This window comes from Vitis riparia, chromosome 11, assembly GCF_004353265.1.
Source record: "Vitis riparia cultivar Riparia Gloire de Montpellier isolate 1030 chromosome 11, EGFV_Vit.rip_1.0, whole genome shotgun sequence".
In the NCBI taxonomy this organism is placed as follows: Eukaryota; Viridiplantae; Streptophyta; class Magnoliopsida; order Vitales; family Vitaceae; genus Vitis; species Vitis riparia.
In genome coordinates, this window is record NC_048441.1 from 6,847,076 (window position 1) to 6,872,585 (window position 25,510).

The 25,510-nt window shown below is 37.1% G+C and overlaps 2 protein-coding genes across 6 annotated transcripts; one reads left to right on the plus strand and one right to left on the minus strand.

Moving 5' to 3' along the window:
• Nucleotides 1–1,867: 1,867 nt before the first annotated feature.
• On the plus strand, nucleotides 1,868–8,818 carry LOC117925152 (U-box domain-containing protein 52-like). 2 transcript variants are annotated; one of them, XM_034844048.1, is made up of 11 exons: nucleotides 1,868–2,095; nucleotides 2,437–2,558; nucleotides 2,826–2,947; nucleotides 3,851–4,074; nucleotides 4,171–4,222; nucleotides 4,757–5,168; nucleotides 6,067–6,168; nucleotides 6,397–6,825; nucleotides 7,201–7,941; nucleotides 8,193–8,283; nucleotides 8,375–8,818. In XM_034844048.1, exons 1-10 carry the CDS (start codon nucleotides 1,927–1,929, stop codon nucleotides 8,280–8,282), a joined length of 2,463 nt encoding a protein of 820 aa, XP_034699939.1. In that variant the 5' UTR covers nucleotides 1,868–1,926; the 3' UTR covers nucleotide 8,283; nucleotides 8,375–8,818. The 2 variants fall into 2 exon arrangements, with proteins under 2 accessions (XP_034699939.1, XP_034699940.1); XM_034844049.1 differs by lacking the exon at nucleotides 8,375–8,818 and having other exon boundaries at nucleotides 8,193–8,289.
• On the minus strand, nucleotides 2,221–25,219 carry LOC117925153 (pentatricopeptide repeat-containing protein At3g42630). Of its 4 annotated transcripts, XM_034844051.1 has the most exons (6): nucleotides 25,024–25,219; nucleotides 20,296–21,622; nucleotides 20,040–20,188; nucleotides 4,738–5,183; nucleotides 3,764–4,029; nucleotides 2,221–2,596 (listed from the first exon to the last, which is right to left on the minus strand). In XM_034844051.1, the coding sequence occupies exons 1-2, from the start codon at nucleotides 25,135–25,137 to the stop codon at nucleotides 20,465–20,467; spliced, it is 1,272 nt and encodes a 423-aa protein (XP_034699942.1). In that variant the 5' UTR covers nucleotides 25,138–25,219; the 3' UTR covers nucleotides 2,221–2,596; nucleotides 3,764–4,029; nucleotides 4,738–5,183; nucleotides 20,040–20,188; nucleotides 20,296–20,464. The 4 variants fall into 4 exon arrangements, with proteins under 4 accessions (XP_034699942.1, XP_034699941.1, XP_034699944.1 ...); XM_034844050.1 differs by lacking the exon at nucleotides 3,764–4,029; XM_034844053.1 differs by lacking the exon at nucleotides 3,764–4,029 and having other exon boundaries at nucleotides 20,296–21,627; nucleotides 25,024–25,096.
• Between the last annotated feature and the right edge of the window lie 291 nt (nucleotides 25,220–25,510).

A 25,510-nucleotide genomic window follows, 5' to 3' on the forward strand; every position in this document is an offset into this window, starting at 1 on the left:
TAAGGTTTTTCTTAGGCCCAAAACAAAGAAGACTTCTATGGAAGCTTTGACAACTAAACCACGAACAAGCCTCTATGTGAGACTTGTTGCTCTTAGTGGCAGACCTAACAAAGACACCTCAAAAATATAAAATTAGGGTGGATATGATATGATTTTTATAATTGATATAGGGTCTTACAATTAGCGCTTTAGAAATTGAAATCAATGTAAAAGAACCCCATAAAGTGAAATAAAAGAAAATAACATTTTTAAAATATAAATAAATAAAACATAAAAAAGTATGTGACATATGATGACAACAATAGGTCCAAAATGACATCAAGCACACAACAACAACAACAAACACTCTTTCATGATGACGAAAAGGCAACAAGAACAGAACTACAAAATCCATTTTTTCCTCCTTATTTCTTCTTTCTTTTCAAACAAGTTTTATTTTAATTTTAAAATTGTGAGTCAAAGGGCAAATAGGTAAGATAAAAAATAAAAAAAAATAAAAAAAAAATCAGTCTTTCTGAGGAACTATCACATTGGTGACCCTTCCAAGTCATTTTCACTCCAACTACCCTATTCAATAATTTTCCCAAATTTAAAAGCTGTATAGGTTGGGTTTTGGACACAAGACCACTAGAGCATCTTTCCCCTTTGTAATCAAAAAGTACAAACATATATACATATAGATATTAATGGGAAAAATAAAATATTAAAACAAAATTTTAATAAATAAACTAATTGTAATTATAAATTGTTGTTAAATTTCATTTAATTGATTATTAAAATATAGAAACTATCATGATAATTTTCCTAACAAGTCCTTCTTTATATCTTTTCTATATTAATTAAATATAAAAAAAAATCATAAACATATCATCATTCTTTGTTGAATATATTTAAATCAAGTAGATCATTATTTTAGTGTTAAATATGTTTTCAAGTTTACTTTATTTTAAAATTTTACAAATATTATTATACATATATGTTATTTTCTTTAGTAAAAAAAATTAATACGTGTGTTATTACTTATTTTATCGTCTCTTAAAATCATATGATATAATCTTTTGCATATATATTATAGATCAATTAAGATAAAACTATTGTAAATAAATAAATTTTAACTATCTCAATATGTTTTTTGTATAATGTTTAAATTTAAAATAAGTATAAATTTATAAATAAAATTACTAATAATTTTAAATAAAAAATACTTATACATACATTGTCATTTCTTTTATATTTTTTAATATTTAAACTAAATATATCATTGTTTTTACATTAACATGTTTTTCAAATTTATTATATATATATAATTTTTTTTCATCTTTTTTTTTTTTTTAAGTTTTCTCCAATACTTATCTAATTTTTTGATCAATTTTCATCTATCGATATTTTTGTTAAAATTTTCGTCAATAACTCCATAAAATCCAATCACCAATATTTTCATAAAAACTAATAATTTTATCCTTCACTAGATCCTAACTATATATATATTCAATTAATTTTGACTTGGTATTCCCAAGTTCAATAGGCTTGAACCTATCCTATCATGTTAATTATGAAGCAAATGACTTACATCCCACCAAAATAACAATCGTTTTTGGATTACTTTTGCAAGATAGTAAGTAGATTTCTCAGATGAAGCTATTTTTGGGAGATGAACTCAAACCTAGAAAAAAAACTAACCGCCCGGCAATGATGGAATTTACAGCCTAGGGGGAACTTGTGTATGTCATGGAGAGTCAAAAAGGCTTTCTTTATGGGTGGTCTTTATTTTGGTTCAACCGAAATAGCTTAATATAATGAGAGTGGGAGAGAGGGAGAGACAGAGGAAGAGGTTTTCCTTATTGTCTCTCCATTGTTCTGAAGAGACTGCAACTCTCTCTCTCTCTCATCTCTCTAGCTAGAGAGAGGGACTAGAGAGAGAGAGGGATGTCAAGAACGGGGTATGGAGAAAAGAAGGTAGAGGTGGCAGTGGCAATAGATAAGGACAAAGGGAGTCAATATGCTCTTAAATGGGCTGTTGATCATCTTCTCAGCAAGGGCCAATCTGTAACACTCCTTCATATTAAACAAAAAGCATCTTCCATTCCCAACCCATGTAAACTCATCTTCTCTCCCTCGTTCCTCAGTCTCGTCTCATGATAATACACATGATAAACTTGATATGCTTTTTGGTTTTTCATCTTCTTTTTTTCTTTTGACAGTCTCCCATTCCATCTCGTCTTTAGTTTCCAAGAAAATGAATGCATTGCATTGGAAAATCACGATATTGTTTTTAGATAGAAAAAGATAGAACATGCTTCTATTGTTGTCTGGTATACAGGTAACCCCATCTAATAGAAGTGTAAAAAAAAAGGAACATTAATGACAAAATCTCACATTCTGCATTTCTTCCACAACTCTGTTTCTTCATCCTTTTTCTCCTTTTCATGGATGCAGTGGGGAATCAGGTCGCCATTTCCGATGTCAATGAAGATGTTGCAAGAGCTTACAAGCAGCAACTTGATAATCAGGCCAGGGAGTTGTTTCTTCCATTCCGATGCTTTTGTACGCGCAAGGATGTGGGTTCTGCAGCTCTATACCTTCCATTCTTTCATTTCTGTTAACAATGAGATGATACATACAATTCTATCAAAACAACACACATAGTCACCAATTTATTTACTAGCTATCTTGCCTATGATATAAACAACCGGGCAGTGAGCCACATAACCATCCTTTGCTCACCCTCAGAAAAAGTAAGAAATTTAAAGAGGAAAAAAGAAACTCATGTTTCATACTAACTAGTGGTTTCTTCTGTTGTTTACATGTTTTGCTCTTTGCAATAGATTCAATGTAACGAAGTCATACTGGAAGACACGGATATAACAAAAGCAATAATCAACTTTGTTACTGCCTCCTCAATTGAGATTTTAGTTGTTGGTGCCCCATCAAGGAGTGGATTTATCAGGTAAGGCTATCTGTTGCCTATTTTTACCAGCATTACCACCAAAACATAATATAAGAAAATTCTACAAAATTACACGAACAGAGAAACCAAATTTCTTCTCTTTAATCAAGGAGGAAGCAGCTCAAATATCATCCATCATACATTGTGCATTCATATACTCAACTCAAAATAAAACAGAATGCATAACCATACAACTACGAGTTAAACAGAAAATTTAAGTGCACACGATGACTAGTTTAGTTACTAGCCTTAACCAAACATTTCCAAATTTTGTTTTTTTTTTTTTTTTTCCCCTTTAAACCGAAACATCTTGATGCTAAAAGTTCTTGCATTCTTTCAATTTCTAACAATTCTAATTATCTTAGATGCTGCAGAATTCAGAACAATTAACATAAAAAACTCTTCAAAGTCAATATGCTCCTGAAGGATTTCCAAGATTTAGGTAAATTTCATTTGAATCTTGACCCTGACTGAAATGGATATCAAAACTGAAATTTAAGCAAGAACCTGCTTTGCAGAAATCTCAAAGATAATAGGCACAAAGAAATCTCCAGTTAAAAGGAGGTTTTTGATTTTTGGCTTTCAGTAAAAAGTAAACCTGTCAAAGACAATTTTGAAAGGAAAACTACAGCTGCACACAGCAATTAATTTGGATGCCTAAATCTTTTTGGTTTTCAAACAATAGCAAAGAAATTAAAATATTATATAAGCAAATACGAGGTCATTTGGGTCATTCCAATAGTTTGCAAGCACAGTGAAGTGTAACCTAATAATATGGAAGGTTCAGCTAGTAGGAGATAACAGAACTAGCAACACCTTCCTGACTTGCGATGAGTTAATGCAGCCATCCATAACTCAAAAGTAATTCCAACTTCGTCTTAATGTCATAACCTTTCTTCTCAGAAGATTCAAGACCACAGATGTACCAAGCAGCGTCTTGAAAGCAGCACCAGACTTTTGCACTGTGTATGTCATCTCTAAAGGAAAGATCACATCAGTGCGATCTGCCACACGTCCTGTACCGAATCCCTCTCCTCCCCCAACTGCATCTTCTCTCCATCAAAACCAAGCTAGCCCTACTCCTGATCCAACTGAAGCACATCTTAAACATAATCGTAGCACAAGAGGTCTGCTATTGTAATTCTATATATTAAGCTCTTTTTCCAAATTGAACTAGCTTCTCTAACTACTTATTTATAACATTATCTGGTATCCTATTTCAGCCTCTGAGAGGTCATCATTTGGACTCCACAACTTGAACAACCTTGAAATCAAGTAAGTTTCATTACAGTTACCCCACCCGGAGGTAAAACAACAGCCCAGGCATGTTGATACTGATGACCATTATCTATTCAGAAAAAGAATTGACAGTTTCACTCTTAAGTAACATCCAAACTAAAGAAAGTTATTTAATTGTTTTTTTTACAAAAGGTCTAGCACAAGGTTTTCTTATACTATGACCCTTTTCTTGTCCTATTTGTACCCTTAAGCTTTGTCTAGTGTCAAAGTTACTTCCCATTCTTTGTTGCAACACATTTAGTTTGTCTACTAGTAAGCAATTTATCATTAGAATAAAATAACATCACTTTTGAAGAAGTAATGTTTTATACTACCCATAGTCAGAGTGTCAGGCCCTAGAGAGGGAACCAAGTAGGTTCTGAGATCTTTAAATGGATACTGTCATATGTTGGCTGGTAATTGCTTTGTAACTGCTATCATAATAATATAAAAATGTGTTGAATTTGTAATGGTTTGAAGCCACCCCAATACTTAGTTATGAGAGAACTGACCTGATAACTTGTGGAACAGGTCACCCTTCACTAGAGGTAGAGCCTCACTAAGTAAATCTTATGGGGAGCTCTCAGTGCCAGAAACTGATATATCATTTGTAAGCTCAGGAAGGCCAAGCATCGATCGCATTTTCCCGTTTTCGTATGACAATCTGGACACTGGAATGAACCCTCGGCTTTCAAACAGCTCAGAGATGAACCCTAGGCTTTCAAACAGCTCTGACCTGAACACTCGGCTGTCAATTGGCTCAGAGATGAACCCTAGGCTTTCAAACAGCTCTGACCTGAACACTCGGCTGTCAAATGGCTCAGAACTGGACTGCAGAAGCTTTGCATCATCAGGAGGCAGGTCATCTGAGCTGAACTATTCACTTGACCTTTCATCATCCTCCAATGAAAGTGGGAGATTGTCATGGGCATCACAAAGCATGGTATGGACGTAGTCTCTGAAAAGGGCATAGTTATGCATAAGCACCCACCAATTAACACAGACTTAACATTCTTTCAGTCATAAACTTGATTATTACGAACATGATATGATATGATAATCCAAAGCTTTATATCTTCTGGAAAATACATCCTGCCTATGCTGGGAGCTTAGTGAGGTAGTTCTCAATTTAAGCTTCTCTTTCATGCATGCTCTCATTTAATGATTGCAAATTTAGTTCTTTGTTGTGTCTTCTTTTCCATTTTTCCCCTCTTCTTGGTGGCTTTTCATACATTTTTTAGACAACTAGGATGGTTTTGACAAACATCATAGTGACAAACCAGAATAACAGCATAACAAGATCCACAAATCAATCAGAAAACTACCATGAGAAGAACACAGGAAGCACAATGATACAACTAAGCAAGAAATTTCTGGAATTGAGGAAAAAATTTTGAAAAATGAATTTGAGAGGACTAAAGAGCACTTCATATTGGGTGTGAGGGGAGATGTAAGGAGCTTTCTGAATAATTGGGCATCTATTTCCAATATTTGTAAATAATGGAGAGCATTCCAGAAACAACTGAATTGTACATGATAAAATCAGTTTTGAACTCGTAACCAGGGAGAGTTTCATACCGTCAGAACTTTCTCAAAATTCCAAGGATCTTTTCACAGGAATATTAGAATCATCCACCAGGGTCAGGGACAGTTTCATACTGTCAAAACTTTTCCAAAATCCAGAGGATTTTGTCACAGGAAAGTTAGAATCATGCACCAGGATCCTCTTTTTGCATCAAAGATATTCATATAGCTTGGTATCACATGTAGAAACATGTAAAAATCACATGCACACGCCTACACAATTGAAGACTAACACTTAAATGTTGCAATGATCACAGGAAGATGTGGAAGCTGAGATGAGGAGGCTCAAGCTTGAGCTCAAGCAAACAATGGACATGTACAGTACAGCTTGCAAGGAAGCACTGTCAGCAAAACAGACGGTACCGTGCAAGCTTTAAATTTCTGAGTTTGGTATTAGTGTCAATTCTCAGTCAAACTACAATGAAATGTAGGAAGTTTATTTTAACATAGCTTCATTTAATATTGATTGAAACAATGAAAGATAGAAAATTTCAAAATGACTCATCCAGAAGAAATATAAAAAATTCAAATCCTTTATTTTGAGAATCTGGGATACCAGTGTAAGTTGTAATTAATATCCATGACAGGCAAGGGAACTCCATCGCTGGAAAATGGAAGAAGCACAGAGATTAGGAGAGGCAAGGCTAGCTGAGGAAGCTGCATTAGCAACTGCAGAGAGAGAGAAAGCAAAGGCTAAGGCAGCCCTTGAGGCAGCTGAAGCATCTCAGAGGATTGCTAAACTGGAAGCACAAAAGCGAATTAATGCAGAAATGGTAGCAATAAAAGAAGCAGAGGAAAGAAAGAAGATGCTAGATACTCTGGCACAAACTGATCTCAGGTACAGGAAATACACCATTGAGGAGATTGAAGCAGCAACTGAGTTATTTTCAGAGTCTCGGAAGATTGGGGAAGGAGGTTATGGCCCTGTATACAAGAGTTATTTGGATCATACACCAGTTGCAATAAAGGTTCTTCGTCCAGATGCAGCTCAAGGAAGGTCACAGTTTCAGCAGGAGGTGTGGGACTTACAAGCACCAACCTAATGTTAACACTCAATCAAATAACATCTTGCCTACAAAACTTTGAATATTCAACAATATCTTGAAATTATACATAGCAAATCAAACCTAGCTAGTGAATACTACTTGGTGAGATAAAGTAAGAAATCAAGCCTGGACTTCTCAGGCATCAAACTGAGGTTTTAGTAGATTCAGCCCCTAGCCCTCCCTAGATGAAGTTTAACACATTTATTTAATAGAACTAACCTATTGCCACTCCATGAGTTGTGTTTTTGATAGGAACACTTCAACATTCACACTTCTCAAACTTGAAATCATAAAATGCAGATAAATGTTTTCTCATTTTCTTTGGATTTATTTTCATAAATGCAGGTTGAAGTACTAAGCTGCATACGGCATCCCAATATGGTTCTCCTCCTTGGGGCCTGTCCAGAGTATGGTTGCCTAGTCTATGAGTATATGGCTAATGGGAGCTTAGATGACCATCTCTTCCGGCGAGGGAACACCCCAGTTCTTCCATGGCAACTAAGATTCCAGATTGCGGCAGAGATAGGCACAGGTCTTCTTTTCCTCCACCAGACCAAGCCAGAACCATTAGTGCATCGTGACCTAAAACCTGGCAACATTTTGCTTGACCGTAACTTTGTCAGCAAGATCAGTGATGTTGGCTTGGCCAGGCTTGTCCCTCCATCTGTGGCCGACAGTGTAACACAGTATCTCATGACATCAACAGCCGGGACTTTCTGTTACATTGACCCAGAGTATCAGCAAACCGGAATGCTTGGAACAAAATCGGATATTTACTCACTCGGGATTATGCTTCTGCAAATAATTACTGCCAAACCCCCAATGGGTTTGACTCATTATGTGGAACGGGCTATTGAGAAGGGGACTTTTGCGGAGGTGCTTGACCCAGCTGTTCATGATTGGCCAGTTGAAGAGGCCTTGAAGTTTGCCAAATTAGCTCTTCAGTGCGCAGAGCTGAGACGGAAAGACAGACCAGATCTTGGGAATGTTGTCTTACCTGAGCTTAACAGATTGAGAACACTAGCAGAAGAAAACATGTCCAGCATAATGTTAGACAGCACTACAGTAGCCTCCCCAAGAGTCCAGGTGAGTTGACAATATGCAGTTGCATTTGTTTTTGTTCAACTGTTTGAATGATTATATAAGTGAGAAGATTCTGAAAATTTCACAACAGAATTTGTAGGAACTGTTTCTAGAAAATACCAAAATTAAAAAAAAAAAAAAATGTTTCAAAGAATTGATTTTCTTTAGACATACCAAATAGGGTACAAACCCAGATTAAAAATATAGGTCAGTGGTGATTATATTTAAATTTTTTTGTGAGAAATTTATTGCAGGAAGTGATGAGTAACCCTCAGCTGACACTATCTGGATATATTAGTTCACGGGGCCGTTCAAGCATATCATCTATGACAGAAAGAATGTAAAGTAAGAACTGAGAAACATGTTTTATATTTTATGAGATTGGGGCAAACATCGGATGTTCTGGGAAGCTCATTTACTTCCTTTTCTTTTTTAGGACCAGGAGACAAAGGACAGCAGGATTTGCTCAGACTGGTACAGGAAATAAAAGGCCAGGAGTCAATTGGTTTTTTTAGCATAGGAGTACAATTGCCCATCTGAAATTGTCAGCCTCGTCAAGAGCACAATTTTCTGTAAGAGGAATATAACTGAATTTCGTTTTTGATACTTCTGAAAGTGTTAGTGTCTTGACAAGCCCAAGCTCATCTTTCTAGCTGGGTAAATGATATGAGAAGTTCATGTTTTGGTAAACTAAAAGAAGGAAAATTTATTGGTTCTTTTCCGCTCTTTGTTGCTAAGAAAGAACTCCAAGGTAGTAAATTGTAATGCAAACAAAAGTTTTAAATGTAAACAAGAAAGCTTTTGTCAGTGTGGTATTGATGGGAACGGAAAAAAGGTGCTAGTGGTAGAGGCTAATGATGGGATTGGAATGGTGGTGGTAATGGCATTGAAGGAGGTGGTCATTGTGATAGTGGCCATGAAATGTTAGCATTGTTGGTGGTAGAGGCATCGGTGATAAGAGGCAGTTGCAATGACACTAGTGATGTTGTAAATATTCAGGTAGGTGGTACAACAGTGGTGATGGTGGTGGTGGTGAAATTGATGGTGTGTTGGTAATTAAGCATCATCTCTGTGGGTTTTACTTATCAAAAAAAAAAGCATCATCCCTATGGGTTTTGTTTAAACTAGGCACATACCTTACGTATAGAGTAGTAAACAAAGCAATGTGGGTGGAGAGAAAAAGAGATTCTGAAGACCTAATCATTTTTTTTATATAGGTAAAGAAAAGATCTATTGAAAAGAAAAGCCAAAAGAGCGACTCAAGGTATACAGTGCCTATACACCCACCGTCAAAACGGTCAAAAGGAACAAGAAAAATAAGTGCCCAGTTGAGTCAAAAAACAACCTTAACTAGAGCCCAACCAATCAAAAAAACTAACTAAAGTTAGCGGGCGATCAGCTATAAACAACTTTGCCTCTGACCAAAGGGAAAAAACAAAAAGGTATTTGAGTCTCTGGATCGAAAACACGTCATCATTCAAGACCGATCTATTTCTCGCCTTCCAAACCGTCCAAAAGATGTATAGAGGAACTGCTCTCCACACCTTCTTACACTTTTTGCCCACAAAAGAATCATGCTAAGTAAGGAGAGTCTTTCTAACTGAAGAAGGAAGCACCTATGACACCCCAACCAATGTAAAGAACAATTCCCACAAGACCCTTGTTTTAGAGCAGTGAAGAAAAAGGTGGTCCATAGTCTCTTCCTTCTCATGGCACAAAAAGCATCTATTTGCCAAAACTCACCCTCTTTTTTGAATTAAATCCATAGTTAAAGCTTTGCCCCACATAGCCTCCCAAGCAAAGAAGCTTATCTTGGGCTGCACCCACATGTTCCAAATGCAGCTTGAGGGAAATAAAAAAGGGTTGCCCAACTCTAGAGCATTTTAGAGGGATTTGACCAAGAATTTCCCACTCTTTGTTTCACTCCAAAACACCATGTCTTCCACATCACCGCACACTTTCTTCCTATGCAGCCGCCCCAAGAAGCTTTCCACTTCCTCCACCTCCCAATCATTAAAGGATCTTGAGAAACAAGGGTTCCCCCCGACTCCCCTCAGCCAAGGGGTCCCAAATATCCACCACCCATGCCTCCTTATCAATACCTAAAGCAAACAAGGTTGGGAAGGACACACTCAAAGAAGAATCCCTGCCCGTTACTGTTGAATATAATGTATTTATAGTGTATAACCTTTCCTTGTTAATATAGGACACATATATGGTAGGACACATGTATGGTAGTTAGGACTCTTAGCCTTGTAGGACTCTTAGCCTTGTATATATATATATATATTTCTCAATTGTAAGTAGATCATTACATTAATGAGAATCAAGGTCTTTCTTCTTTCTCTCTCTCTCAACATGGTATCAGAGCCAAGGAAGAAAACCTAATTCTTTCCTGTTTCCCGTGTCATCAACTCCGGGAAACCTTCCGGTGACCGTGTTTCATTCCGGTCACCTTCCTCATCTCCCAATACTTTCCGAACATTCGGATCGTCGACAGAAACCACTCACCGCCGGCGAACTTTTCCGGCGACGTATTTTTCCGACACCGACCATACCAGAAGGAGCGCCTGGAGGAGATCTCCAACTTTTGTGAAGGTACCAGCACCAAAAGAGCCTCCACGCGCCGCCCACGCGCAATTTTCCGGCCGGCGGCTGCATCTCACGCGCCGGCGCGTGAGGCCTTTTCCGGCGACGCGCCTCCTCCTCCAGCTTCGCCTGACGCCGACCAGCCTCCCTACCTCCCTGGTTCTCCCATCCGAGCCCTGCACATACCTCTTTTGGGGATTTTTGTCTCCGTCGGCCCTCCAAACAGTCTTTCCGGCGAAGCTCCGACTACTTTTTCTCCACTCCAATCCCTGCACGTGCCTTGGGAAGTGTTCTTCTACCTTTCTGGTGGTACCACGCCGCGATCTGAGGCCGTCTCCCTTTTTCGGTGGTGCCACGCCACAATCTAAAGCCGTATTAGGGCTCTCTTCGATCCAAACATACTTCATTCTCCAGATAAGTAGATATGACTACTAAAAATTCCATTTTTTCCGCTGTTATATCTGGCTCTCCTATGATTACTTCGGAGAAATTGGTTGGCAGTGACAATTATCTTTCCTGGTCTGCCTCTGTTGAACTTTGGTTTATGGGTCAAGGATATGAGGATCACTTGATTACACAGGAGGCAGATATCCCTGAGGTTGACCGCGTACAGTGGAGGAAGATAGATGCACAGTTATGTAGTGTATTATGGCAATCGGTTGATCCCAAGATTCTTCTTCATCTTCGGGCCTACAAAACTTGTTTTAAATTTTGGACTCAGGCCAAAGGATTATATACGAATGATATCCAGCGTCTGTATAAGGTGGCTTCTGCTATTGTCCATCTCAACCAACAGGACTTGGATCTATCTACTTATATTGGCCAGATTGCCTCTCTTAAGGAGGAGTTCTTGACTGTGATGCCTCTTACTCCTGATGTTGGGGCTCAACAAACACAGCTTGACCAGTTCTTCATGGTTCTTACTCTTATTGGCCTCCGTCCGGATCTTGAGCCTGTCGCGATCAGATTCTTGGTAGTTCATCAGTTCCGTCCTTGGATGATGTGTTTGCTCGCCTCCTCCGTATCTCCTCCACTCAGACTTTGCCATCTGATAGTACTTCAGATTCTTCTGTGTTAGTTTCTCAAACTAGCTCTCGAGGAGGCCGCAGTGGTACCCGAGGTAGAGGTCAACGTCCTCATTGCACCTATTGCAATAAACTTGGCCACACTCGCGATCGTTGCTATCAGTTACATGGACGACCTCCTCGCACTGCCCATGTGGCCCAGTCCTCTGATTCTCCGCTACCTCAGCCTCCGAGCTCTTCCGCATCTCAGGCTTCTGTTGCCTCTGTTGCCCAGCCTGGTAATGCCTCTGCCTGCCTTACCCACACATCTTCTCTTGAACCCTGGATTCTAGATTCTGGAGCTTCTGATCACTTATCTGGTAATAAGGATCTTTTCTCCTCTATTACTACTACCTCTGCTTTACCTACTGTTACCTTAGCTAATGGTTCTCAAACTGTGGCTAAAGGTATTGGTTTGGCCCTTCCTCTACCTTCTCTACCTCTCACTTCTGTCCTTTATACTCCTGAATGTCCTTTTAATCTTATTTCCATCAGCAAAATCACTCGTACTCTTAATTGCTCTATTACCTTTTCTGATAAATTTGTGACCTTGCAGGACCGGAATATGGGGAAGACGATTGGCATAGGACGTGAGTCTCAAGGCCTCTATCACCTCACCTCGGATTCATCTCCTGCAGTTTGCATTTCCACTGATGCTCCTCTCCTCATTCACAATCGTCTGGGCCACCCTAGTCTCTCCAAGTTCCAGAAGATGGTCCCTCGTTTTTCCACTTTATCGTCACTTCCGTGTGAGTCATGTCAGCTTGGGAAACATACTCGTGTCTCGTTCCCAAAGCGTTTGAATAATCGGGCAAAGTCTCCTTTTGAGCTTGTCCACACTGATGTTTGGGGTTCTTGTCGGACTGCGTTTACTTTAGGATTTCAGTATTTTGTCACTTTCATTGATGACTATTCTCGATGTACTTGGTTATTTTTAATGAAAAATCGAGCTGAGTTATTCTCTATTTTCCAGAAATTTTATGCTGAAATCCAAACCCAGTTCAATATTTCTATTCGTGTGTTACGCAATGACAATGCCAGGGAATATTTTTCAGCACCATTTACTTCGTTTATGTCCCATCATGGGATTCTTCATCAGTCTTCTTGTGCTCATACTCCTCAACAAAATGGGGTAGCTAAACGCAAGAATCGACATCTTGTTGAGACAGCTCGTACTCTCCTCCTCCACAGTAATGTTCCTTTTCGTTTTTGGGGGGACGCTGTTCTTACCGCTTGTTATTTGATTAATCGTATGCCCTCCTCTGTCTTACATGATCAGATTCCTCACTCCCTTCTCTTCCCTGACCAACCACTTTATTTCCTTCCTCCTCGTGTCTTTGGTTGTACTTGCTTTGTTCATATTCTCACTCCTGGACAGGACAAGCTTTCCGCCAAAGCCATGAAGTGTCTCTTCTTGGGATACTCCAGACTTCAGAAGGGTTATCGTTGTTATTCCCTTGAGACTCATCGATACTTTATCTCCGCTGATGTCACCTTCTTTGAGGACTCACCATTCTTTTCCACCACTTCTGAGTCTCTTCCTGTTTCTGAAGTCTTGCCTATTCCCATTGTCTCCCCACCTGATGCTATGCCTCCTCGACCACTTCAGGTTTATCATCGTCGCCCTCGTGTCGTTGCTCCTCTCCCTTTTGCTGAGGCACCTGCTGACTCACTTCCTATCCCTTCGGCTTCACCTACCTCGGCTCTGCCTTCTCCTAATGACTTACCCATTGCTGTTCGGAAAGGTACTCGCTCTACTCGTAATCCTCATCCTATTTACAATTTTTTGAGTTATCATCGATTATCTTCACCCTATTCTGCTTTTGTTTCTGCTATATCCTCTGTTTCTCTTCCAAAGAGCACCCATGAAGCTCTTTCCCATCCAGGCTGGCGATAGGCAATGGTGGATGAAATGGCTGCTCTGCACTCTAATGGCACTTGGGATCTTGTTGTTTTACCCTCGGGTAAATCTACCGTTGGCTGTCGTTGGGTCTACGCAGTTAAGGTTGGTCCTGATGGTCAGGTTGATCGCCTTAAGGCCCGCTTAGTTGCTAAAGGCTATACTCAAGTTTATGGTTCTGATTATGGTGACACATTCTCTCCTGTTGCCAAGATTGCTTCTGTCCGTCTGCTTCTCTCCATGGCTGCCATGTGTTCTTGGCCTCTTTATCAATTGGATATTAAAAATGTCTTCCTTCATGGTGATCTTGCCAAGGAGGTTTATATGGAGCAACCTCCTGGTTTTGTTGCTCAGGGGGAGTCTGGTTTAGTATGCAGGTTACGCCGTTCTCTATATGGCTTGAAACAATCTCCTCGAGCATGGTTTGGCCGTTTTAGTTCTGTTGTTCAAGAGTTTGGCATGCTTCGCAGTACAGCAGACCATTCAGTTTTCTATCATCATAACTCTTTGGGGAAGTGTATTTATCTGGTTGTTTATGTGGACGACATCGTCATTACAGGCAGTGATCAGGATGGTATTCAGAAACTAAAGCAACACCTTTTTACCCACTTTCAGACCAAAGACTTGGGGAAACTCAAGTATTTCTTGGGAATTGAGATAGCTCAATCCAGTTCTGCTATGGTCCTTTCCCAAAGGAAGTATGCTTTAGACATCCTGGAAGAAACCGGTATGTTAGACTGTAAACCGGTAGACACACCTATGGATCTGAATGTCAAACTTGTACCAGGACAGGGGGAGCCTTTAGGAGACCCCGGGAGATATCGACGGCTTGTAGGTAAATTGAACTATCTCACCATTACTCGTCCAGACATTTCTTTTCCTGTGAGTGTTGTTAGTCAATTCCTACAGTCACCATGTGATAGCCATTGGGATGCTGTAATCCGGATTCTTCGATATATCAAAAGTACACCAGGCCAAGGTGTGTTGTACGAGAACAGAGGTCATACTCAGGTTGTTGGTTACACAGATGCAGATTGGGCTGGCTCACCCACAGATAGACGTTCCACTTCAGGGTACTGTGTTTTTATTGGAGGTAATCTAATATCTTGGAAGAGTAAGAAACAAGATGTAGTGGCCAGATCTAGCGCTGAAGCCGAGTATCGAGCTATGGCTTTGGCAACATGTGAACTCATATGGTTGAGACATCTTCTTCGAGAGTTGAGATTTGGAAAGGATGAACAGATGAAACTCATATGTGATAACCAGGCCGCATTACATATTGCATCCAATCCAGTCTTTCATGAAAGGACCAAACATATTGAAGTTGACTGTCATTTCATTAGAGAGAAGATCGCATCAGGATGTGTTGCTACAAGTTTTGTTAATTCAAATGATCAACTAGCTGACATCTTCACTAAATCTCTCAGAGGTCCTAGGATTAAATATATTTGTAACAAGCTTGGTGCATATGACGTATATGCTCCAGCTTGAGGGGGAGTGTTGAATATAATGTATTTATAGTGTATAACCTTTCCTTGTTAATATAGGACACATATATGGTAGGACACATGTATGGTAGTTAGGACTCTTAGCCTTGTAGGACTCTTAGCCTTGTATATATATATATATATATATATTTCTCAATTGTAAGTAGATCATTACATTAATGAGAATCAAGGTCTTTCTTCTTTCTCTCTCTCTCAACAGTTACCTACAAAGAAGGAAATCCTAGTACCCACAATGTCCCAAACCATCCTTATCCCTTTCCATAACCCAACACCATACACCCCTCTCACTTCCCGAGAACACCAACCCCCTCTTTCTTCCTTATACCTCCCTCTAATCACTTGATTCCACAAAGCCTCTCTCTTATTCGCAAACCGTCAGTTCCATTTGCAAAGAAAAGCCTTATTAAAAGTGGAAAGACACTTGATTCCCAAACCCCCTTTCTTCTTACCTAAGCACACCAACGCCCATCTCACTAAATGAGGTTTTTGCTCCAAGTTTCCACCTCCTCAAAGAAAATCCCTTTGAATATGCTCTAGTTCCTATCTAACTGAGCTTGGCATGCACAACAATGACATCAAATAAATGGTAAATTCAACAACGTGCTTCGAATGAGGGTCGTCTTCCCTCCTTTAGATATGTATTGTCTCTTTCACATAGCCAACCTTCTACGAAACCGCTTTTTCACTCCATCCCAAACTATCACAGACTTAATCGATGCACCCAAAGGAAGTCCCAAATAAGTGGAAGGGAAGCTGCCCACTCTACAACCAAAATTCATAGCAAGGTCATCAATATTCACCACACTATCCACTGGGATTAATTCGCTTTTTTCCAAATTTATTCTTAACTCTGACACAACCTCAAACCACATAAGCAACCAGCTAAGATAGGTCATCTGATCTTGGTTAGCTTGGCAAAACACCAAGGTGTCATTAGCAAACAACAAGTGGGATATCCGAACCCCTTCTCCACTCTTTCCCTTCTCCCTACAGCTCAACAAAAAACCTCCATTCACTCCCCTCTTTAGGAGAAAACTAAACACCTCCATAGCAATCACAAATAAATAAGGTGATAACGGATCTCCTTGCCCCAAACCCCTTAAGCTTTGAAACAAAACCAATAGAGGTGTCATTAACCAACACAAAGAAACTTGCAGTGATAATGCACCATTTGATCCACCCAACCCATTTTCTGCATAACTGTGAGAAGCAAAGACCAGTCCACATGGTCATATGCCTTCTCTATGTCAAGCTTGCACAAGATACCACACTCATCATTCTTCAAGATCGAATCAATGGCTTCATTAGCAATTAGCATTGCATTTAGAATTTGTCTACCCTCCACAAACGCCCCTTGGGCCTTGAAACCACCTTTCCTACCACCTTCCCTAACCTATTAGCTAAAACCTTGGCTAGCCACTTGCATCTTCACTACATTTCATTTGAATGTTCTAGTAGCAGTCAACTTCTTGTCACAAATTCTTCATGATATTAGCATATTCAGATATAGATCTGGTTCCTTGTTTTTTAGTCGAAATCTTCACCTCAATTTCAAAAATTTGACAATAATCTCGTAACCTTTAATATGTTTATTGGATGAATTCCCAAATCTCCCTAGCTGTTGTCAAAAGACATACATGTTTAGCTAATTTCAAGGGTAAAAAACATACATGTTCAGAATCTCCTAAGACATGATCATGGAATCTTCTTCATCCCAACTTTGAAATTTTGGATCTCCAGGCTTTGGTCTTATGCCAATTAAATGTTTTAGTTGTCCTCCACCCTTTACGAAGATTCGCACCAATTAAGACCATTGAAGATAATTCTTCTCAGTAAAGCGGTAATTAGCTTGGAGGGTTTATGGTTTCTATGTGGTTTGCTTAAAGGCACTTCAAAATGTTGCCTTTGTAGAATTGGTGCCAAGAATAGTCTAACATTTCAAACATAATAGTAGTGATCAAAGACGGAACAAATCAGAAAGAAATCAACCATGAAGGTCAATAAATCAAACACAACAATGAAGGTCGAGGAATAAAAACACCATAAAAAATCAAATAAGGACAAGTGACACTCAAAATTTTCACCAAGCACACCAAGAACCTAGAGTTGGTCTGATACCATGTGAAATTCTGAAGTATTCTTATTATTGAAAATCAAGAGATACACTAGAATATATATATATATATATATATATATATATATATATATAGCCTCCCCTATTCTAGGAAAGGATAATTCCTTATATACATTGTAATTCAAATCAATTCAAATCTCTGAGTAACTAATTTACAACTATACATGAAGAGTCATAAAAGGAGAAAAGTCCTAACTAATTTACAGTTGTACAAGAGGAGTCCTAAAAAGAAAAAAAACCTAAATTATAAGGCCCAAACTTTAAACACAATCAATAGCTCTAAGGCACTAAATGTCAATCAAAATGAAATAGTTAAAAAGAACAATGTTTTGAATGTGAGAGTTAGGTTAGTGGAGAATGGTATCGAAACTATTAAACCAAGGTTAAAAAAGACAACCAATACAAGCTATTTTAGTGCAATGGTTGAGCAACCTAGCTAGCTAACATACATTGATGATTATAGAGGAAGAAATGAGAAAGATTCATCGTGTGATATGCGAAAATGGAAAAGGTTTTCTCATCAAAGCCAAGTTTCTCTCTACCCAGAATACTCAATAAGCATGTTAAGGCCAAAACACCTTAGTGTAGTAAAGATAGAATTGGTTTACAATTAAGAATTCAAAATTAGTTTACATTTAAGAATTCACTCAAATTTGGTTTTTATATATTTAGGTTTTCTACTTTGATTAGACTTTTATTATATTAGTTTTTTTTTTTTTTAGTTAGGCTTCTAATCATACTTTTTCCTATTAAGAATAATTCAAAATCTACCAGTGTCTCCATGAGTTCTAACTTTTCATGGAGTTCATTCCTGAGTTGAAATCAACACTGTCTCCACTAGATCAAAATCTTCATCCTCAAGCAATTCATTATCTCCAAGCTCATCCTCATTTTCCACTTGCTTGTCCTCATCTTCCTCATTCACTTCTTAATGCAACTATAAATCAAACATTTTTTTTTTCTGCCAGCTTCCTAGCTTGCTATTTGTGTTGGGCCATAGCTTGTGGCTACTTCCATGAGACAGCATCCATGGCCGAGTCCCATATGCCTTGAAGTTTAACCTTCCCACTCTGTGAGAATACTAGGAATAGATTATGCTTTGGCTTTGGCTTTTCTATAAGCAACTAAAGTCTATTTCTTGATCAGTGGGCTGAACCAAAAGTCAGTCCAGTACTCCCATTGTTCCAACTTCCATTTTTTTATATAAATATTCACACTACAAAGAAAGTCAATGCACTATACCACTTTCTTCTGCCCTGCACAATCTAAACTAGGACCTAATTCCCATCATAACCCTTCTATTGATCTTAGTAAGTAATAGAGAACCAGGAAAGCAGAGTAAATTAATTCTATAAAGTGAGCTCTTCTTCCCCTAACTCCAGGTTTTCCAACTTATTAGCCCATACACATTTTTCCACTTCTTTTGAGATACAATATGGGGTTGAGAGCAACCACATGCATTAAATGTGCATCCACCTCCATGCTAAAAGGGAAAAGGCCCCTAAACGCATAGTAAAGAGAGATAAACCATGATCACACTACACCAACTACAAAATATAGTGTACACACACATCAACTTTAAATATTTTCTTTCATAGGTACATATACTCTGATATTCCATCTTTATACTACTCATTGTTACATGTAGGACCCATGTTTCACCAAGCCCACCTTTTAATTTCATACAAGCAAAGAATCCAAATGCCAAGTTAATTTAAGATGGAGAGCTCTCCCATTCATAACAACAAAAATAGATTTTAATTTAGTTTCTTTCATCAGAAGAACTCTAAGTTCATGGGACAAATGGTTAATTGCTTCAATGATTATGATATTAGCCAAGGGATATCTAGTCCATCAAAGCACTAGCACAAATTGGTCATGTATACATACATGAGACATACAAAGAAGTGCTATATTTATGCTACAAGTACAATACTTCAACCCTCCCCAAGAAAAATAAGTTAAAAAGATCTTTAGATCAATGTTCTAAAATAAGGTTTTAGGTAAAAGTTTCTCTTAGTAGAAATAGAATTCAAAGTAAAAACAAAATAGGTTCCTATCCATATGTAAGAAATTTCCATCAAACAGTTGAGAAATTTCTGAACACAAAGTCATAAATTCCTAAAAATAAAATAAAGGAAAACTGGAATTTAGGTTAAAATTTTAGGCTATTTTTGGGAACTATTCTCAATACTAGTTTTTTTCTTTTGAGAATAAAAAAACATAAAAGTACGTTGAATTGTCAATTGTTTCCATAACAGGGTTTTGAAAATTGTTATGAAAACATGGTGTTTTCTGAGAACATATTAACTATTTTAAGTTGTTTTCACTTGTTTTCTAGGGGTTGTTTTAAAAAACTAATTATACAAATATGGAAAATGATTAAAAAATATGGATAAAATTTACTTTTACAAGATACTTGAAAACATAAAAAACAGATTGAGAATATTTCAAGTTCCCAAACATACCTCTGTTCTAGAAAACATTAGAGAACTGTTTATAAAAACTATTTTTTGAAAATTGTTTTGGAAAAACTTCCCAAACAGGTTCTTAATCTTTTCCTAAAGTGCATCATACATCTCAAAAATAAATAAAGAATCAAGACTTCAGTTAGGTATTAGAGCAGTTTTTGTTAATATAAGTCTGACAGCAGTATATATGGAGCATAAGCATGGGGTAGGTTTTAATCTAAACAAAAATAATAATAATAATAATTAAAAAAAATAAGAGCCAGACATATAACATAAGCTCAAAGATTTGACAGATAATTTTCTGTTTTAATATATTCTTTTCCATGGCCAGTATGCAGATAATTGTCTATTTTCATATTTTCTTCTCAATGGTCAGGAAGGAACAATGTCACAGATGGCTAATTTGAAATTAAGCTTATTATGAAAATGAAAAACCTTCCAAATGGAGTATCTTTTCTGCCTGTATTGCTTCATGATTTTGAATGAAGGATCCTGTTAAACTTCAAGATGCTGAGATTATTTTAACCTCCAAGATGACATTGTCAGCTTGTCCATCTCAACCATGTCCCAATATGTCCCTCCCTCTGAAAATGGATAGCCATCACAAGGGCTAAGATTAAATATCATTTTGGCATTGAAATTGGTTGTAAGTGACATCTTTCAAGATAAATTTACAATACTAGGCACTTACCTAAGTAGTATCTAGAAGAGCACATATCCCAGGTTATCTCACCTTCTTGTGCCATAAGCCAAAGTGAAAGCTGAAGATTATATGACATTCAAAAATAAGCAGTAAAATACTGAAGTATAAGATCTTTCTTCTCATACATTAGGTAGAGAAAACCTTCATCCACCATTTCTCAATAATTCCAAAAGATTTGGTTACTCCGATATTTTTTCTTGAGATATGTTGCAATTAACTTCCTGTAAGTCCATTTACCATTCCTCTTAGACTCCAAAAATGCCTCTGAGCTTGAGTGGAAATCTCCTTTCCCCAAAACTTCAAACACAAAGTGATCTGTTGACACTAGAGGAGAATCATCCATATTCATCTTTTTCAAAGCAAAATCCAAATTCTTTCCTAGTCTTCTGTCCAAGTATGCGTCAACAACACAGCCATAAGTCACAAGGTCAGCAACAACCTTTACATGTTGCATATGCTCAAGGCTCAGATGGAGATCCCAGAACAAAGACATCCTAGAAAAAGCCATAGCCCGGATGTTAAATGTAGTAAGGTCAGGAGCGAATCCAGCTTCCACCATTTCCAGAAATTCTCTTTGCAAGCTTTTCATTTTAAAATTGGCAGCATAGGATAGCAGAAGAAGATTCCACAGAAGATTTCCCACATTTTTCCTACCAAGACCAACATCCCTCAGAAACTGACCTAATCTATAATATTTCTTTTCCTTAATATATGCAAATGACATTGCCCTAATTCCTTCTTCCTCTATGAGGATTCTAGACTTTTTAAGGCGGTCATAAGCAGCTTCCATTTCCGTCAGAGAACCAAAAATGCTATAATATCTAATAAATGCATTTCCAGTGGCAGAGTCCACTGGAAAACCCCTTGAGACCATTTCCTTTAATGCATTTTCCATCATTTCAAGCTGTCCACCCTTTCCAAAGCAAGAGATAGCCAATGAGTAAACTTCATGCATAAAGTTGAAATCCCTTGAACTTACCTGATTCAAAATTCTGGTAACTTCACCAAAATGTCCCATCTTACCATAAGCATCAATCAGTTTTGAAACTATTTGAATATTAGGCCCAAAAGAACTATTAATAATTTCATCCCATAAAGCCTGTGCTTTAGGAAACAAACCATTATCTGCATAACACAGCATTAGAGCAGACAAGGTAGAATTATTAGGTAGAAAACCTTCAGATTTCATCTCAAATAAGAGTTCCTGAGCGACATGAGGCAACCTTTTTCTGCTTAATGCTTGTATCAAAGGAGTACAATCCACATAATTATCTTTGCCATCAACACTTCTTTCCTGCTTCCAGTGCCAGAATAACTGTTCTAAGCATAACAAAAGCACAAAAGTTAAAAGAGACACTGTCTATTGAAAGACAAACCTACAATTACAAATAGATATAGACATGTGTATGTTGGCATTAGAAACTCAACCAGCGCATCAAACAAATGTCTAAATAGTTTATTCTATATGTCAAGAAATACCAATCAAGTTCCTACACTGTTGCAACATATCCACAAATAACAAATTTAAAGAATCTGATAAAATATGAAATTATAGATATATAAATGCAATCTAAAGATCTATTCACCAGCTTGAAGAGGAGTGTTGAAAGATTACGTTTTTTAGTTAGTTTAAATTTGTATTATTTAATAAAAGATCAAATTAGATTTGTTTGTTAGGCAACTATCTTATCTGATCAGGTTGTTTATTTTTAAATTTATTTTTCTATTCCTAGATTTCAGGTCAGCCAAGAGGTTATCTCTGGCTTCTGTTTTATGTATCTTGTAACTCTATAAATTAGAGTTTTATGTAGTGGAAAAATCAGGTTGAATAAAAAAAATATCTTTTCAACTCAATAATAGTATTTGATAGGGATGTCAAGTTTGTTAGCTATTTTTGGAAAACACTTTGGAAATTGTTAAGAACCATTTTGAAGTATTTCTCTACTTCTCATCCTCAAACAAAAGGTTGCATAGAAGTTGTTAATCATAGTTAGGTGACTTGCTTAGGTGCTTAGTCAGTGAGAAACCTAGTAACCAGGATCTTGTTTTACCCATCACTGAGTTTGCTTACAATACCTCAGTTAATCGGTCCATAAGGAAAAAGTCCTTTTGAAGCTGTTCATGATCTTTCACCTCACTAACCCCTTGATCTTGTTCCTCTGCCTATTGATTACAAATCCTTGTGATTCCACCTAGGCCTTTACTAACCTTATTCATGACTTACATATTGAAAGACAACGAAAAATTGCTTTAAGTAATGCTGATTATAAACTTGTTGCTAATGCACATCACAAGAATAGAGTTCAAAGAGGGTGATTATGTTATGGTTGGTGCTACCCTAAAAATTCTATAAAGACACTTCATCTTCACTCACTTTGCCTATTCCCTATCCTTGGAAGGCTTGAATCCAATGATATTTGCATAATTTGCCATTGCACATAACTATAAGTCCAATTTTCAATGTGGCAAATTTGAGCCCCCAATTTTACCTTCTTCTGTTCCTATATGGCAATCCTCCTCGTGCTCCTCCTGCTTTCTTGGCGTTAATTGATGTGATTGTGTATGTATTAGTCGATCAACATGTTACTTCTCCATCTAGTGGTGACCAACGATTCTTTGTTCGATGGAAAGATCATCCTACTATTGATGATACTTGAATTACAAACAAGGAGTTTCATCGACTTGATCTCAATATTTTAGAATAATATTTGCAATATAATTGACCAAAGTTTTAGTTGGGAGGAAGTGAAGGAGATTAAGATATTAAATTAAACACTTATGCTCAGCATCAATACAAAAATTGATAATATTTTATTTTTCTATTTATTATTTATTTTAGGATTCTAATTATTTAGTAATAAAACTTTATTAGAGTTAGGATTACTAAAATTAGTTTCCTAATTCCTACTAGAGTTAGAATTGTCTAACTATATATAGGCCTAGTGATGTTACACACTTTAAGACTTTTGATTAATAATATTTGTAATTCATTGGAATTTCTCTTTTCTACTTCTATTTCTCTCCCTTATACACACACACACACACTACATCTCACTTAGTTTAGAGAGACTTTGATAAACACTTTTCTTGCATTAAAGATTAAACCATTTTTGAGGATTCTTTCAAAGTTCATACTTCTTTCATAAAAACATTTTTGAATTTGCTAAAACCTCAAAGCACTTCTGCCTTACATTTCAAAATTCCATGGCCGACCCATGATAAGTCAGTTTTGATCTGGTGGCATTCTAGATTGATTTGGACCTACTAGGAGCAATGAGAGGTTTCTTTGTGATGCAAAGCGAGAGAAGTGTGGGAGATTCAGGCATGAAGGGGAAAGATTTATGAAATTCAAATGTCCATCAACCTAGTGTTGGATATTGAGGAGTTTTAGATCAGTATTGTCGGAATCCTTGTTTTGACCTCATAGTTTTTCATTAGAATATTATTTGTTATTTTGGGAGTTGATGTAAAATATCTCTATACATTGTTTAGTTTACCTTCTCATACAAAGCTCTTTTTCTCTTCCTTATCATGGGAGCATTGCATGTATTATTCAACTTTAGATTTTAGGACTAAATTTTGATTTGAAAAGCTAAGGATATGTCTGGTTCTTGGAAAGTATTAAGAAAAGAAAAAAAAAGGCTAAGAAAAATAATTTTCTGATGATTGGTTGTCCATTGGAAAATATCAAAGAAAATCAAATATAATTAATATTAATTAAAAACTTATATATTTTCAAATTATTTAATCTTTATATTGAAGAGTTAAAATAAGTGAAATGAGTTTAAAGTAACATATAAAAATAATTTATTGACTTTAAATCTACTCCTTCCACTTTTCCTCCCTATTTTCTTTCCCTCACATTTTCATTCAAATTTTCTGGAACCAAACATAGCCTAAAATTTATAATAATTATTAAAAAAAAAAAACTATTCCAAAGCCCCCTCCCCCCAGTGCATCCAGGTTACCAATAAAATGATTTTACTTCAAATTATATGTCTGGACATACACATCAAACTTTCCACATATTAAACAATTGACATAAATTGCTGGAAGGTACCACCAGCTTAGCCAAGTTACTAGGATAGCGTCCTCATGAAATAAAATAAAAGTAAGCAAAAACTTCAGACCCTGAACTGTATCTGCACTCCCCAAACTTCGTAAGTTTGTTCAGCCGATGACAATTCAATCTAAGAGGGGTTTGATCCCCAGGAAATGGGCATTTTCAGCTGTAGGCCATATAAGGATATAATTAGGAGAAAATTCAAAAATGGCAAGTCTGAGAAAAGCAATAAATCTTTAAAAAAAAAAACACTCACTCCATAATTTCCAACAATTTAGTAATCACTTGCAATTCCCATACACCAATGAAATGATTCACACATCCGGGAGATAAATTAAGAAAATGAAGTATAAAACAAATTTTTCTTATAATTTTTAAAAATGAGAATAAATACTGCAAGCAAGTGTAATCGATAATGTTTAAGAACTCAAGATTATAGGCACGAAATCGACAAATGAAAATAAACATTAAAGTAACCTCTCTTCTACTCTATACTCTCAAAATCTCATCATCTAAATTTCACAGATGAAATTTAAAGAAAAAAAAAAATCAAGAATCAAACACGGATGAATTTAATTACACAACAGTACGGAATTCATGCAACAATTTATACTGCAAAAGAGATATTAAAAGATTTCAGAATGTATATGTACCTTGCGAGCTAAAGCCCTATTTGGGGAGTAGTTTTGATGGAGAGAAACCCTAAAACGCTGCGTTTTGTGGCTCCCAATGAGGCAGAGAGGAGTGATGAGAGGGAGAGCTTCCATTTTCAGCTGGCCTGTACTCTGTAGAGAGATGGGAAGAAGGGTGGTTTTGTCGGATCTCGTGGGACCTTAGTGGGTCTGGATGGGGCTGAACGTGGACTACATTGTTTGCTGCTCTGCACGTCGTGGGTTGGAATCGGGATCGTCATGGCTATCAAATTGGGCCAGATTGTTCTGGGGAAGCCCAAGGAAGGCAAAATGCGAAGGGACTAGCAAATTTTGGACCACGGACTAAACCAAAGCACACGCAAGGATCAAAATTCGATGGTTGAATTTTCTGGAAATTTCTAAAAATATCAGAAATATTGGGCTGAAAATGTTTGAAAAAATGTTGCTGAGATGAAAATTCATCAAAATAACAGAAATATTAGAAAAA

What these genes read in the sequence shown, in the direction of transcription:
- LOC117925152 (XM_034844048.1), top strand. Translation starts at nt 1,927, where the DNA reads ATGTCAAGAACGGGGTATGGAGAAAAGAAGGTAGAGGTGGCAGTGGCA. An exon ending in ACATAATCGTAGCACAAGAG is followed by an intron (nt 4,075 to 4,170) that starts GTCTGCTATTGT and finishes ATCCTATTTCAG; the next exon opens with CCTCTGAGAGGTCATCATTT. An exon ending in TTGAACAACCTTGAAATCAA is followed by an intron (nt 4,223 to 4,756) that starts GTAAGTTTCATT and finishes CTTGTGGAACAG; the next exon opens with GTCACCCTTCACTAGAGGTA.
- LOC117925153 (XM_034844052.1), bottom strand. Translation starts at nt 25,137, where the DNA reads ATGGAAGCTCTCCCTCTCATCACTCCTCTCTGCCTCATTGGGAGCCAC. An exon ending in ATAGGGCTTTAGCTCGCAAG is followed by an intron (nt 21,623 to 25,023) that starts GTACATATACAT and finishes TGCTTAGAACAG; the next exon opens with TTATTCTGGCACTGGAAGCA.